The 16,521-nt window shown below is 38.3% G+C and overlaps 1 protein-coding gene and 1 long non-coding RNA gene across 2 annotated transcripts in view; both read left to right on the top strand.

Annotated features, from left to right (window-relative positions):
- Window positions 1-1,990, top strand: part of rnaseh1 (ribonuclease H1) — a 6,527-nt gene extending 4,537 nt beyond the window's left edge. The window contains exon 8 of the mRNA XM_062437286.1: window positions 1,733-1,990. Coding sequence (XP_062293270.1) covers window positions 1,733-1,843 — 111 coding nt within the window. The 3' untranslated portion in view covers window positions 1,844-1,990. The remainder of the gene's footprint in view (window positions 1-1,732) is intronic.
- Window positions 1,991-11,275: 9,285 nt separating this feature from the next.
- Window positions 11,276-11,648, top strand: LOC133997306 (uncharacterized). Its single transcript, XR_009927290.1, has 3 exons — window positions 11,276-11,310; window positions 11,405-11,433; window positions 11,613-11,648. It is a non-coding gene; the product is annotated as an uncharacterized LOC133997306 (long non-coding RNA).
- Window positions 11,649-16,521: the final 4,873 nt, after the last annotated feature.

Raw genomic sequence — 16,521 nt, 5'->3', positions numbered from 1 at the left:
GCTTCCTAACTTTTGTATTACCCCTTTAAATATTTAATCATATATATTATCCACCTAAACTCAAAACACTTTAAATTCAATATGTTTAAATCCAATATCTCGTCTTCAGTCGTATTCTTCTACATTGTTCTCTTATTTCCAACATAACCTGAAGGCAGGGAAACATCAATATTTAGAGAAGGAAGAAATAAGAAAGTGAACAGTGTGATTTTTATTACTTTTACAAGAAACTAAAAAACATGTTACTGTAGTTTGTTAATCAGGAAGTTTACTGTCCACACTTTGGTTTCACTGTATAGTGGTAAACAATATGAAACAACAGGAACACATTATCAACAAATAGGATTTATCAACACATTAAATTCAGTAAGAATATAAAATGCAAAGCTGTCATGTACTTGGCATTTATTTTAGACTTTAGTATAACATGCTTTAATGGTTGTGTGCTGCTCATCATTCTGTATTTAGAGAACTTGTTTGCTGTTGGATTTATTTCTTGCACTCTGCTGCCCTCTGCTGTCCGTTAAACACTCAGAAACATGTCCACCGGGGGCGCTAGAGGCACATAAAGGCCAGAAGGAGGTTTTAAAACTGTGTGTGTGTGTGTGTGTGTGTGTGTGTGTGTGTGTGTGTGTGTGTGTGTGTGTGTGTGTGTGTGTGTGTGTGTGTGTGTGTGTGTGTGTGTGTGTGTGTGTGTGTGTGTGTGTGTGTGTGTGTGTGTGTGTGTGTGGTAAAGTGCCTGATTCAGACCTTTTTTTAAATCCTCCCACTCCACTGAAGTGACTGATTCTGGTCTGACATCATGACAAGAAACAGCAGTTTATCTGCTAAAGAAGCGATCGATCCAGTGAGTGATGCTGGAGGACGAACGATTAACCAATTAGAGCCAATTAGTGGGACGGATGCTGTTGTCAAGCTGTGTGTGTGTGTGTGAACCAAGGAGGAGCAAAACTAAGCAGTGCAGATTAGATATGAATCATGATTCTGTTGCTGCATTGTCCAGAAACTGATAAAAAATATCTAAACTGCAATTATTTTTCGCTGATTATGGCAATTGTGATACAATTTATGTTATTCTCATTCTCATTGAAGAATATAGTAAAATGATAATGTTGTGATTTTTGTGTCTGTAAAATAGGATACACATCTTTGCAGCACAACAATATTTAATTAAAAACAGTATTTTGACACATTTCACCTACCGCAGTTTGAAAATTGAAGGAGAGACTCAAAATGAAAGTAATAATGATAATAATCTTTATTTATAGAGCACTTCTCAAAACAGTGTTTCAAAGTGCTTTACAAGGCAGCAGAAAGTTTGATGATACAAGATAAAAACTACACAATAAAACAAACATAAAAACAGGAGGTAGATAGATAAAAAGATAAAACTGAGGAAAGACTCCGATTAAAAGTATGTTTTTAAGAAGAGATTTAAAAGACATTACTGACTCAGCCGAGGGAGATCGTAATGCAGCATTAAACCTGAGCTCTGACAAATACAACTAATATTAGTGTTAAAATAATGAAACTGAGGGGATTTATAAATGTAAACTACATCTGAAAACACCATCTGCTTAGTCTGGAAGAGATGACTTATATTATCTCTCTCTCTCTTTCTCTCTCTCTCTCTCTCTCTCTCTCTCTCTCTCTCTCTCTCTCTCTCTCTCTCTCTCTCTCTCTCTCTCTCTCTCTATCCCTTCTCCGTCTCCTTCTCCTTCCTCTCCTCCAGTTGCATATTCCCGGTCACGCCGGCTACAGAGGCAACGAGGAGGCCGACAGACTGTCGAGAGAAGGAGCAGTGAAGCCTTTTAAGAAACAGCAAGACGACGATTGTAGTTAGTTAATCGTTTTCTGCTGCAGGACTGATCGTGTGCACTCTGTGTGGATTGGAAGAGTTTGTGACCAAGGGAATAATCGAGAGGAGAGTGTGTTCTGTTGAATGTTGATTGTTATAATTTGTGTTTTCTGCTCTTAATAAAGTTTTATGTTTCTGCTTCAGCTGCCTGTTTTGTATTTTGTGACGCAGCATTAAAATTAAAAGTCGATGTATGAAGTTATCAGGAGCAATTTTTCCTTCTGTGTTTTGGTGGAAAGAAGAGAAAGTTTTTTTTAAAAGTAGTGAAGTAAGGACAAAAAGAGATTAGGGAAGAGAGAAGGAGAACTTCGGATATTGGTGAGGAAGATGAAAAGAGGGAAATATAATTTGAGGAGTTGAGGAAGGATAAAGGAAGTGGACAAGAATAAGGAAAATCATTATGTGGAGGATAAAAGAAAATATTTGTAGGTTTTAATTTGATTACGCAACAGAAAAAGGTGCACTGATGTGCCATGTGATGTAATTCCCTCCATTGACCACCAGGTGGAGCTCCAGATGTTATTTAGACTGAGAAAGCTCACACACAAGTATTTGGGGTTTATTTAAGTGTCTGTTTGCTGATTGTAAATTGTTTCACACAAAATTGATTTCAAATGTCATAAATAAAGTTTATTTTAAATCTGGCTCTAAATCTAGAAAAATCCAGATTTTATGTCACAAAATTGGACTGGGAAATGTCTGCTTCCAGTCTGATGAGCAGACTAAACCAGTAAATATTATTATATAATCACTATGAACCTTAAGTGTTGTTGGTCGTACTAGCTGAGTATTGAGGATTTCCATTCTAGCTCTCGTGATGGTATTAAAGACTGAAATTTTTCATATTTCAGTCCAAAACTTTGTCATTAAAAGTTAGTTGTGATTTATATTTTCATAGATTTTTTCTGTATGAACAACAATGAAATGTAGAAGTGAACAAAGAAAATAAACCGAAGTTATTCATTGTTTGACATATAAATATCTGATTAAACAGAGCGTCTGTGTGCACATCCAGTCATATATTTAAGACTACAGGCTGAGTTTATATATTACAGACTTTATTAAACAGTTAGATGTAAACAGAGAAACAAAACTGGTGATATAACAATGTCATGGTCGACCAATCAAGCATAACTAGAATAGATTGACTAATGACTCAGGGAACATTAAAAGTCCAAATAGAAAATAAATAGAGATGAAATTATAAACATTATTTTACAACACTACTAGGAATCACCTGGACATCATAAACTTAAAAAGAAAAAGCAAGTTGAAAAAGTAAATTTAAAAGGTCAATTTATAGTTTGAAAATGTAAAGTGACAGTGAAATAGGTGAAATGTAAGATGCAGAAGCTTAAATAAACTGAAAGCTTAGATTGTAGAGATGAAATTAATATAAAAAATGGAAATTAGAAAACTGAAAACATAAAATATGAAACTAATTTGTGTATTTGGACTTTTAATTTGAGCAAAAAATAGACATATACTCCATATAGACAGATATATCATCACTTCTGCTTAGCTGTCAGTTTACATATAAACAAAACATCTACATCACAACAACAACCATCCAAAAAACCCTGCAGGAGTGTTTATATGTAGTATTCGCTCTAATGAAGGCCACCCCAGGAATTTTTTTTCTCTTTCCATCATTTTCAATATCCATTGCTGTTGTTTTGCAAAATTGTTTTGGCGACAACAGCAAAACAAAAAAACTCCCTTTTAACGGGAAGATACCTCAAGCAGAACCGGACTCTAGGTGGGCGACCGCTTAACCTCAGATTTCAGGCATGAACTAAAGATTCAATCTATTTTTTTACCTTGTATTTCTTAATGGGAGCATGTTTATTTGGAGTTTTAAAAAAAAGAAGAAAAAACATCTGTGAAATGGCTGAAGGCGAATTCAGGGTCAGAACCCAGGAGATTCAACCCAAAAAATTAAAGTCTCTCTTAATAAAAAAAAATATGTGGTGGTTATCTCTTTTTTTTAATGCAGAAAATTGGACAATGATCACTTGAGTCTACTGCAAACACACCACTGGCTGTGAATTCATCTGGTTTGTTCGTTGGGATTATATCTTTCAGGATCGACTTTTTCTGGGTTTCTGGTGTCTGGCTGAGTAGGTGAAGAAATGAGCTGAGTTCAATTTAATTCAATAGTGATTTTTTTTTTTTTAAATCCCCTCAGAAGGAGAGAGGATAACCAGTCAAGGTTAAGGTCACCACATGAGCAAAACTTTAGAAGCCTCATACTCCGATATAAGATGAACTAATGTATCTAAAGGTACTTTAATGAGCAGGTGAGAGGTGATTGGCCTGGATTACCACTATTTTATTGTTATTATTAGGGTTTAGAGACAAAGTTAATGCGAGGAATACAAATTATTTTGGCAGAGAGACCAAGAGCGTGACAAAAAGACAGAAAAAGAGTTTCAGTCCACCTCATTTGTATTGTAACCGTCAAGTGGCAGTAACATCCTTAATTTCATCAGCAGGTTTCTGGTAGAATTCTAATATCTGGATTGGGGAGATGGACCCAGACTCAAATGTAGTCCAGTTTTGTTACTAAGCTTCTCACATCCAGGTGGATTAATCCAAGACCTCTGCGGTTTAGGAAGTCCAGATGAATATCAATTAGAACTTGATTAGTAGAATCTCATTTTGATTATGCGGCTGTGGCTCAGGAGGCAGAGCGGTCGTCCACCAATTGGAAGATTGGCGGTTCAAGTCCACATGTCGATGTGTCCTTCGGTAAAGACACTTAACCCCAAATTGCTCCCATTGCTGTATGAATGATTAGTTTCCCTCTGATGAGCAGGTTGGCATCTTGCGTGGTAGCCCTTGTCATCAATGTGTGAATGAGTGTAAAAGTGCTTTGAGTGACCATAACGACTAAAAAAGCGCTATATAAGTACAGTCTGTTTACCATTTCTCAAGTAAGGTCCTCGGCCATAAAACGAGTCACAGGGAATGAATTTAAGATTGCCAGTATTTACACCCTTTTTGACCATACCGATCACGCCACTTTTGAGTGGTGATGACAACATGAGGGATAAAATTAGACAAGAAACGACACGGATGTGACGACACTGTATGTACTCCTGACTAAGCTGATCCAAATCAACAATGAGTTAAACCTATGAACAGGTATTGTGTGTTTATCCAAAGCCTGACATATCTTATTCTGCGGTAAACCTCCACGTGCAGGAATACAGTTCTGTTTATAGCAAGCGGGAGTTCCGGTCCTCTGAAATGAGGCCAACGTGGAAGTAACTTAAAACTGCATTATATCAAAAGGCCAGCAGGGGGCGACCGTTTTGGTGTCAAAAGGACTTCCGTCTCTATACAAGTCAATGGAGAGTTCACCAACTTCTCACTTGATTTCTAACCTCAGTAAACGTTTTCAAAATGTGTTTATGGTGTCAATCGCTAGTTTAAAGCCTTCTTCAATGCAGTATGATGTTAATTTGGGACATTTTGGCCTCCCTGATTTTATATTTGACGATAAAGCAGGGTATGCATTAGGGCGTGGCTACGTCGTGATTGACAGGTTGATTGGTTCACAGGTTCAGGAGGGCGCCTCTTGCTCCTCCTGATGCCCATATAAGTAGAATCCGTGTTTTTTTTTTACCCGGCATGCACCTGAAATTTTCAAGATGGCGCTGCTCAGATCCGAAACTATTTGCTTCCAAGCAGCAGTCCACAAACCAATGGGTGACGTCACGGATGTTACGTCCATTTTATATACAGTCTATGGTTTATAGCTTCTCTAGCTTGTTGTGCTTCATATCACAAAATCTTGACTTTAAGTCAAGTAGTTAATTGAGAAATTGACAATGTAGTCAAGAGGTTGTGATATGTAAGTGTGCCTTAAAACTGAAATTAGGAGCTATAAGAGGCTAAAAAGCCCCACAGAGGTGGTGATAAGTTCAACAAGTGACAAATTTCATATTGCAGATAGTCATTTGATCCATTGATCCACACAAAATCTGATTTATTGGAGATTTAAAATGAAATGTGTGATGTATTGCAAGTTTTTTTTAATGTTTTTCCCTCAAGCTTAACCTCTTAAGCTTTACCTGATCTACTGAAAGCTCCATCTTTACAAATTCATTTTCTGCTGCCTTTTCTTCCCCCCCAAACCTTCACAACTTTATTTTAAATTCTAGTGGATCTCTTAAAAGTTTCCAACAGATTTTATACGTGGGTGAAATGTTCATCACTGCCCTTTCTTCTCACCATCACCTCATCTTCCTCTTCTTTCATCATATCATTTTCCTCCTTTTCTTTCTACATCACCCTCTTCACCTCTTTCTTTTTGCGCCTCCTTCCCCGGCAGGCAGACCTAATATTCATGCTTTAGAAAAATAATCACCAGCTTTGTTTCTACTGATGGAAACAGAGAAAAAGAGAAATTAGAAACTCCAAAATCCTCCTTCAGTCCCTTCCTCCTCCTCCTCCTTCTCCTCCTCCTCCTCCTCCTCCATCCTCCCCCTCCACCTCCTTCTATGTATTCTTGCGGCCGGTCGATTGGTTGGTGTCAATGTTGGAAAACGGCAGGACGGAGGCTTGGGGTTCCTCGCTCTGACCTCGACCGCTGCCTTGCGGCAAGCGTGGGGCACGGCGACCCCGCCAGGGGCAGCCCAGTCTGAGAGAGAGCGCCTCTCAGAGGTCAGAGGTCACCCTGCAGAAGCTTCACCTCCTCGCTGGCTGAGCCTCGTTAGCACTCCCCCTCAACACACACACACACACACACACACATGCCTCCTCAGCAGACTGAGCTCTGGCATTGGTCTGCTGTTGCCCTGCTGGAGGGGAAGAAGACCGAGCAAACTGTAAAGAAACTTAACAAATCAGACATTAGAAACATCCTGCTCACACTTCAGTTAGAGGGTTTTTTATCAATTTTTAGACCAACAGTGTTTAAAATATACCAGAATGTTCTGCTGGGGTTGAAGAACTCTCTGACTCTACAAACCATCTGACACCGAGCAGGGGATGTTTGGAGAAAGTGCTCGCATTGCTGATGGGGAGGAAAGAAAACTTCATGGAGAGAGTCAGTCAGCCCCGACTACGCCGGTGTTGTAGCCAAGTTACTAAAGTCTGAGTCCATGTTTTTTTTTACAGTTTAAATCCAAGTCATGGTCAAATCTGAGGTCAAGTCTAGATTGGCAAGATCATGACTCGAGTCTCTTAGGTCAAAGCTAAGTCATAGAGCATCTGTCCAAGTCGCTGAGGCCACGTCCGAGTCTCAGAGTTAATGTCCGAGGGTCACGCCTGGAGTTTCTGAGTTAACCTCCAAGTCGCTGAAGTCATATCTGGAGTTGCTAGAGCTCATGTTCGATATGTTAAAATCCGATTCTGAGTCTTTGAGCTTAACGTGATCGAGCCCGAGGGGCCGAGGTCATGTCTGAGTCACTGAGGTCACATCTGGAGTTTATGAGGTCAGGGTTAGAGTAAACATTTGGGACCTAAACTTATTTTTTTATTTATGGCAGCTATATGCACTGATTTTCAAGCCATTTGAGATAATGTCTTAAAAATCTGTACATCATTTAAGAGAAACATGACAATTGCCTTTTTATGTATTTATTATTAGTAATTGTAATTAATAGGAATTGCTTACTGTTCAATCAAGACTACATTTGGCCTTTGAGGGGTTAATGGGGAGAACTTGTTCAGAAGCGTGTTCTGGGCAACAATAAAAACCAATGTCCAATACGGTGTGTATCTTTGAGTGCAGTGACCCATTTATTTCCATTCAATTATTTTCTCACCTGAGCACAGGTATAACTTTTGAGTCCATATGACATCACAGGTAAGTTTTCAATTCATCAGTTTCCTTCATCACAGTCATGCATTCATCAAGGAAAAGAGACTGTCACACTGACACGGTCAAAAACTATTTGCCCTCCCCTTCACACACACCGTGCTCATTACCTGGGGTTACCTATATGCATTTCCGGCGCTATTCAACAACCACTCTTCAAAAACAAAAACGTCATATATAAAGATATGGTCCTCAGTATAACAAAGAAACAAAAAATAGAAACAAAAATAAAACAAGAAACACCGTGCACAATCTTGCAACCTGTTTTTGTTATTCTGTGCAGGATTAAAGGTCACGAAACTAATGTTTGTCTGATAAATCTGCTGCATTTGAATCCATCACATAATAATCTATGCTGCTCCATTTGCAAATTAAGAATCCCAAACAATACCAAGTAAATGTTGTCTTCAATACTCTAAAGCGTCGCTCAATTGTTAAATATTGTAGGGTGCTTTATAGTGGACATATTTACACACTCAGCATTCAGACACTCAAATAAAATGTAAATGGTAAATGTAGTGCACTATATAGTAAGTAGGGAGTGATTTCAGACAAAGCCTTTGACTGACTGAGGTCATGTTTGACATGTTTGTCTCTCTGTTAATATCCAAGTCGCTGCCATCATATCTGAGTTGCTGACGTTGTTTCCAAGTCATGGAGGTCGCCAAGCTCATGTCAAAATATATGACATTAAATCCAAGTCCCAGAGGGAGCCTGCGAGTCGCTAAGTCCTATCTGAGTCACTCGGGTCATCTCTTAGTTTTTGAGCTTGTGTAACGTAACTTCTCCTTTACCCAATGGCTGAGCTCATGTTAAAGTCACTGCAGTTACATCTGACCACACCTAAAGGCCCAGAGGTTAAGTCTGAGTCACTGATTGTGAGTCATTATTTCATGTTTGAACTGCTGCGATGTCCAAATGTCTGAGGTCAAATCTTTGAGACAGTATCAGCTGATTATTGGACAGTTAAAACCTTAAAACAACTATCAGAGCACATCTGGCATCGACCGCTCTACTCTCCAGTAATTATCATTTAACAATTATTTTTCCATCCAATCCGGTGGCAGTGTTTACTCTGGCACTTCATGTCTGATCTGACATCAAGGAGAAGCAGGACTCGGTTTGCAGGGGAGTCACAATGAAAGATGGCACAATGAACAAAGTGGCATCTGTTTCCATGACAGCTGTCTGCATCCTGCTCTGAAACCAGCTCCTGCACCTCCTCCTCTACCAACATGGCCGTTTTATGACAAAGAAAAAGTTATTCTTAAAGGTTTACTGGTTTAAAGACACCTCTGATTTTGTTATATAATGATTATCCCTCCCATTAGGACTTTGTTCTTCCACTATAACTTGTTTGTCTGACTTTCTGCTAATAAATAACTTTATTTAACCTATAATATCTGGAGTTATGTTGCTTCCCTTGCCCCTAACGAGCTGGGTGGTAACACTGTAACTGTGAACCTCGTGTGGTTGTAGTGTACATGTCGTCATATCAGACTTCTGCTGCTGTTGTTTCCACATTCACACTAAAACACTTCCCCTCAAGATACAATGAGGAACTAACAGGTCTCAGACCTCTGATACACCATCTTATCTGATTGACTCTTCATCTGTCTGTTCATGTGTGTCAAACATCACCATGAATCCTGTCACTACTGAATCCTAATTCTGTTTCAACACATATTTTATACTTTTATTTATCAGACATTACAGTTATGTGTCTTCACCAATATCGGGGCGCCACAGAAAAATAATGAAACCAAATCATAAAACATCAAAAAATAATTAAAATACAAAAGATCGATTAAAAAGAAATGTTTTAAGTCCCTTTTTAAAAGTCTCTATAAACTGTGGCACCCTCAGCTGTTCGGGAAGGGCCTTCAACAGAAGGGGAAGTATTTGTCTTACTGGTCATACTGGTCCTGTGTACAGAGAAGTGTCCCATGATGAGGTAATTGTTATAAACGTGAAGTACTTTGAAATGCAGCAGTGGAAAGGAAGTGTGAGATTGAAGTCGTACATTTATGAGGAAAAAAACTATGATGTTCTTTTACATCAGGAAGTTGCAAATCTGTGAGAAAGTTTGTTGATCCACCTTGAAGATCACTTAATTTGATCATTTGGCGTATGGTGTCTTGCTGGACCACAAAACCCATTTGAACTGCCCCCAGATATAACCAGCGATCGCCTTACATCTGCTCGGTCTGTTCCAGCTCCTGGTGAACAAAAGCTATCATTTCATCCAGATTTGTATGGTTTCTTTCCCTGAAACAGGCCCAGTTTCTTGCAATGTCTTTTCAAAGTCTGGTAAAAGTACAATTTGATCAGTTCCTCCGCGGCAGGCATAATGCATGACAAGCAACATCTCTCCAGTGTTTCAGAGTGAGGCTATGTGACAGCTTGGCAGAATAAAACACCTTTTTTTTCTCGTAAATGTATGACTTTAATCTCAAATGTTCTGAGTTTTTTTCTTGTAATATCCCCCCCCCCCCCCCCCCCCCAGGGTTTTGTGTTTTTTTTAAGAACATATATAGCCCTAAAACACCGTCGTAATTTTCTACTCTATCTTAAAAAAAAAAAACGTAGTTCCTTTTTCGTTATTAATAATCTTCACACATGAACATGAAGATACACCGCCTACAAAAAGCTGACAACTTATAAATGAGAAAAATCCGCAATGAGGAGGAGACACTTATTATAGGAAGTAGATAGTGTATTTCTGTATTTTGAGACCTGAAAGCGTGAGAATAAGACAGAGAAAGACAGAGTAGCACAATGGTTGAACTCAGATGGATTGAAATATTTTTATTTCTGATTCTGGGGCTTCAGTTTACAGGTAAGATACAAAAATCTTAGTAAATAACCTTACTTTTACTGAGACAGTCAAATAAGATGTTTGTTTTAACATTCACGCTACAGTTATATTGTTATTTCAGTTCATTTATCACATTTCTCTCTCAAATTCTCAACAGCAGTAACTGGACAAAATGTCCTCTACATCACTGTCAGAGATGGAGATGAAGCCACTTTGTCCTGTAAAAATGTGATGACTGATCAGGATAAATGTGACAGTACTTCCTGGATCTTAAGTCGTTCAAGAGACACAGAAACAGTAGAGCTGATTAAACTTGGGCAGATTGGTGAAAACGCCAAAGCTAAATCAGACAGACTGAGTGTTACAGCGGACTGTTCTCTGGTTATAAAGAAGGTCACAGTTGAGGATGCTGGTCGTTACACCTGCAGACAGAACGACAGATCAGGACAAAAACAAGGTCCAGACTCTCTGGTTGATCTGTCAGTTGTTAGCAGTGAGTATTTACATCATAATGTTTTCAGCTCAAACTGTCTTGTTAGAACAATATACTGAAACATTACAATAATTATGATTACAGTGATGAAGTTAATTTTACTCTTGTTGTCTTGCTGTCTCACGTGCTGTATAAACTGTATTTCTCTCATATTTTAACTACAGGAGTTTGAATAGTGACAAATGTTTTTAATGTTTTAATTCTCTTTCCAGGCTGGTTGAGCCTGACACGATGGTTCCTCATCGTGTCTGCGGGTTTAATTGTGCTCATAATAATCGTTGTGTCAGTCAACATCTGGACGAGAATTGAAGGTGAGAACATTCACACAACATTTATGAACAAAGTTTTATTGAACCTGGACTTTTACTGATGAAACTAAACTTGACTCTTTTTTTGTGTTTTCAGGGAACACAACACAGACCAGTGACAATGCTGTGAGTTTTAAAACTGAATATTCAAATGCTTACTGTATGTTTGTGGTAGTTCACTATTTACTGTGATTCTGTAAAGAGAATAAGAATAAACAGTGCTGACTGTATTACTCTGAGAAAAAGGTCATTTATTTGTTCCATTATATCTCAGAAGCTCAGGTGTGTTGTGTTGTTCCTCACAGGTGCATGATGATGAAGATGGAGATGAAGCTACGGTGAACTATGAAAACATTGGAGAACCTTCTGTTTCTATCAGACTCCACTGATCAACAACTTTCACTCCAACATCAACTCAGCAGAGTCCACTATGTATGTATGTATGTATGTATGTATGCATGTATGTATGTATGTATGTATGTATGTATGTATGTATGTATGTATGTATGTATGTATGTATCTATCTATCTATCTATCTATCTATCTATCTATCTATCTATCTATCTATCTATCTTTGATCAGCATCCGCTGTCCCTTTTCTTTTGGTACTTATCCCTTCTATCTGGTGTTAGATACTATGCTCATTACCATCTGGTCAGAATCACCTTTGAAGCTGGGTGAAATAAACTCGACCATGTTTGACAGAGAAATGAACATTGCCTCTCTTTTGGATAAACAAACACCCATTAACGTTCCATGAAGGAGCCCAAAGGGACAGAACTGTACAAAAACTAACATAAGACAGATCCTGGTATTTTCATCGGACATCTGGACAGATGGGGAACTTCATATCACCACCTACTTAACTTTTTATGTATGATGATGATAAATAATGCATGATGACAGGTGTACAGATACATTTAGTAATTCAACACTGCATTGGTTTATCTGTGCACTACATGTATTTGATCTCATACATCATGTTTCAAATATGATTCACTTGGCTTTATAGGGTTAAAATGTATACATAGGCATTTTAGTTAATAGATTATTGTTGTTATCCCTATTCAGATTTAGTCTCTGAGCCATTACTGCCCCCTTGTGGAAATTTTGAGTACTGTTTTTTCCTTAAGTTTCGTTTTCCAACCTCAATGTTTTTATTGAGTATGAATGCAAGCAGAATCAGTCCTTTCTTTTTGGTGGAGCCTGTGATATGTCTGTAAGTAAAGATGGAAAGTATTGTTTAACTAATTACATTCACTGTGAAATTGTTCTGTGATGGGAAAATTCCAATTTTAGTTGATATCAGCTACTTCGGCTACTGCTTTACTTTCAGCTAACTAGCTAGCTGCTAACATCTGTTACATCAACGTGTGGTTACAATTATCTGAGCTGTTTATCTTTTTGTATGTTTATCATAAGTTAAAATATTCATCATTCATATCATCTGTAAAAAGAGAAAGGTTAATATTCGTAATTTAAAAAGTAGTCTATTTTTATGTTAATGAATTTAATCAGTTTGTATATCTAACTATTTACACTGTAATTTCATATGCAGATCTGAAAATAGACCCATTAATGCTGTGTGCTGTACGGAAAAATGATTGTGTGTTGATCAGAAGCATTTCAGACACTAGTTGCTGTGATGCTTCAGTATTTACAGACCAAACTGATATTGAAGCGCGACTCAGGGTGCAGTAGTCTATTTGCACACAGCGACAGCTCTGATAAAGTTTTTGGGACTTGAGTAAGCACACAGGTACAAACTGTATTAAATACGTAAAGTTACTGTGTTCTTTTAAAAGGTTTAATTGAAACTCAGCCTAACCTGAACCTGGTCTGAGTTAATATACCGGTCCAGTTCAGTTTAATCATTACCGGTGTTACAAATCAACTGGTTTCCACGTTAACTGGTTACCTTTGTTTATAAAAGTTGGGCCTCTCTCACTGTGACTGCAGATGTTTCGATCACGGAGAGAAAACGTAGCTGACCTCGCGTATGCCTGAATGTACTTCCATAAATATCTGATGATCTCCCGCTCCACCTGGTTAATCCAAGCATGATGCTTCATGTTGTGATGTACAATTGTGGGACCCGAAATACTGGTCACCATATTCTGTATAAATGTCTAAATAAAAAGAAATAAATAAAAAGTCACCCGACACGGGATTTGAACCGAGTGTGTCACCAACTGCAAAACCATTACAGCGTAGTGTTTAACCATTACGCCACGCAATTACACTCATCAGTTGTCACAAGGTGATATAACAACTGTTGAAGTAAAAGTGACGTGTGCACTGCCACGATTTTCAAAACACCACAGCCAAATTAACTTGTGACCACTGTTACTGCAATGATAGCCACCTTACAGGTCCAGCTTGTTGCACCTCTGAAAAACATTTCACGATGATAAAAGATCACGTCTGGTAAAGGTGGTCGAGGAAAATCACGCATTTGATGTTTTGGACACGTTTACGTCCGTGTGTTGTAAATCATGTTGGAGCAACAGTGTGTAAAATAAAACAATTTGAAGTCGAGCGGAGTAGCGTGGCTAGGATATCCACACATATTGGCACACTCAGTTATAATATCATTCATCACATCACTTGTTGATTTCAGGAAGTTTGGACTGAATGGTTGGATGGGTAGTGGGGCGAGGAAATCAATATGACCAAATATGAAATTGAGCCTTAAAGTTCATTTTTGTTTCCTGTGGCTATTTAGTCAGATAGGATTGTTATATTTGTTGCCAGCCGGTCGAGGCAGATGTTCTCCCACTGTGAGTCTGGTTCTGGTTCTGAGGTTTCTTCCTGTTTAAAGGGAGTTTTTTCTCTCCACTGTCACCAAGTGCTGCTCATGTGTGAATGTTGGGTCTCTTTAAATTAAACCTGAAGAGTTTGGTTTAGACCTGCTCTATGTGTAAAGAGACTTGAGATGACTTTGTTGTGATTTGGCGCTATACAAATAAAGATTGGTTAATTGATATCCGCTCGACTACAAACTGTTTTATTTTACACACTGTTGCTCCAACATGATTTACAACGTGATCTTTTATCATCGTGAAATGTTTTTCAGAGGTGCAACAAGCTGGACCTGTAAGGTGGCTATCATTGCAGTAACAGTGGTCACAAGTTAATTTGGCTGTGGTGTTTTGAAAATCGTGGCAGTGCACACGTCACTTTTACTTCAACAGTTGTTATATCACCTTGTGACAACTGATGAGTGTAATTGCGTGGCGTAATGGTTAAACACTACGCTGTAATGGTTTTGCAGTTGGTGACACACTCGGTTCAAATCCCGTGTCGGGTGACTTTTTATTTATTTCTTTTTATTTAGACATTTATACAGAATATGGTGACCAGTATTTCGGGTCCCACAATTGTACATCACAACATGAAGCATCATGCTTGGATTAACCAGGTGGAGCGGGAGATCATCAGATATTTATGGAAGTACATTCAGGCATACGCGAGGTCAGCTACGTTTTCTCTCCGTGATCGAAACATCTGCAGTCACAGTGAGAGAGGCCCAACTTTTATAAACAAAGGTAACCAGTTAACGTGGAAACCAGTTGATTTGTAACACCGGACCATTAACCATAAACCTGACTCACTGTTTCAGGTCTAATATGTGTGTTTTGATTGTGTTTCAAATAAAAGTAAATTGAAAAAGTAATAGCAGTAGTAGTTTGGAGTATAAACATATGTGTTTAGAAATGAATAACTAGTGGTGCATTCAAATAAACCAGTCTTTAATAGAAAAGTGTTTTTCCCTCTATGACACCCCCCGAAGTCGAGTGCATCTGGTTTTTAAGGTATTAGTCTTGTTAGTCAATAAACTACTTAAAATGTACTCAAGATCAATTAAACCATTGGATCACAGCTTTAGAATTTGAGACTTATTTATTAATATTTGGTATATTAATCAACTAAAAATGTATTTCTTACCAAAGCCTGGTAAGCGATGCCCCTGTTTAACGAGTACTTATTAATAAACATCATAATTCTCTACATATGTTGCTTCCCTTACCTCGACCGAGCTAGGTGGTAACACTGTGACTGTGAGCCTTGTGTGGTTGTAGTGTTAATGTCGTCATATCCGAGCTCTGCTGTTGTTTCCACGTTCTCATCGAAACACTTCCACATCAGTTCTTAGAAACTGACTTCAAAGATACAATGAGGAACTAACAGGTCTCAGACCTCTGATACACCATCTTATCTGATTGACTGACGACAATGAGGAGGGGACACTTTGCTCATTATAGGAAGTAGATGGTGTATTTCTGCATTTTGAGAGCTGAGAGCGTGAGAAGAAGACAGAGAGAAAGACAGAGAAGCACGATGGTTGAACTCAGATGGATTAAAGTGTTTTTATTTCTGATTCTGGGGCTTCAGTTTACAGGTAAGATACAAAAATCTGCATTATTACCAATAGTACTTTATTTAATAACCTTAATTTTACTGAGACAGCCAAATATAATGTTTGTAACATTTACACTATACAGTCATATTCTTATTTCATTACTTTACAATGAGGAACTAAACGGAATCAGACCACTAAAATAACATCTTAGGCCCTATCTTGCACCCGGCGCACAGCGGATGGCAGGTGCAACGCATGGACACTGTTGTCATTTTCTTGCCCTGCGGCCAATTTGTGTAAATCACAAATGCACTTGTACTGGTCTGTGCATCCATGGTCATGTTTGTCCTGTGCACAGAAAAGTGTCACATGATGAGGTCATGGTTATAAACATGGAGTACTTTGAAATGCAGCAGTGGAAAGGAAGTGTGCTGTTGTTCTACAATATCTAATCCTTTATGTATTTACTCTTGTCTGATTATAATATAAGATCTTATATATTATATAAGAGATTATATAAGATACTGCAGTCAGTGCTAGCATTCTTGTAAAATACAAACATGTTAAAATTTAAAGCGAATATGCTCCGCCTAAAAAAGTTGTTTACCTACAAGTGAGGATCACATTTCTCTCTCAAATTCTCAACAGCAGTAACTGGACAATCTCCCCGCTACATTGCTGTCAGAGATGGAGATGAAGCCACTTTGTCCTGTAAAAATGTGATGACTGATCAGGATAAATGTAACAGTACTACCTGGATCCTTGATGGTTCAACAAACACAGCAGTAGTGCTGATTGAACTTGGGCAGATTGTTGAAAGAGCCAAAGCTAAATCAGACAGACTGAGTGTT

This window comes from Scomber scombrus, chromosome 17, assembly GCF_963691925.1.
Source record: "Scomber scombrus chromosome 17, fScoSco1.1, whole genome shotgun sequence".
Lineage (NCBI taxonomy): Eukaryota > Metazoa > Chordata > Actinopteri > Scombriformes > Scombridae > Scomber > Scomber scombrus.
This window is presented reverse-complemented; position numbering and strand designations above follow the sequence as displayed.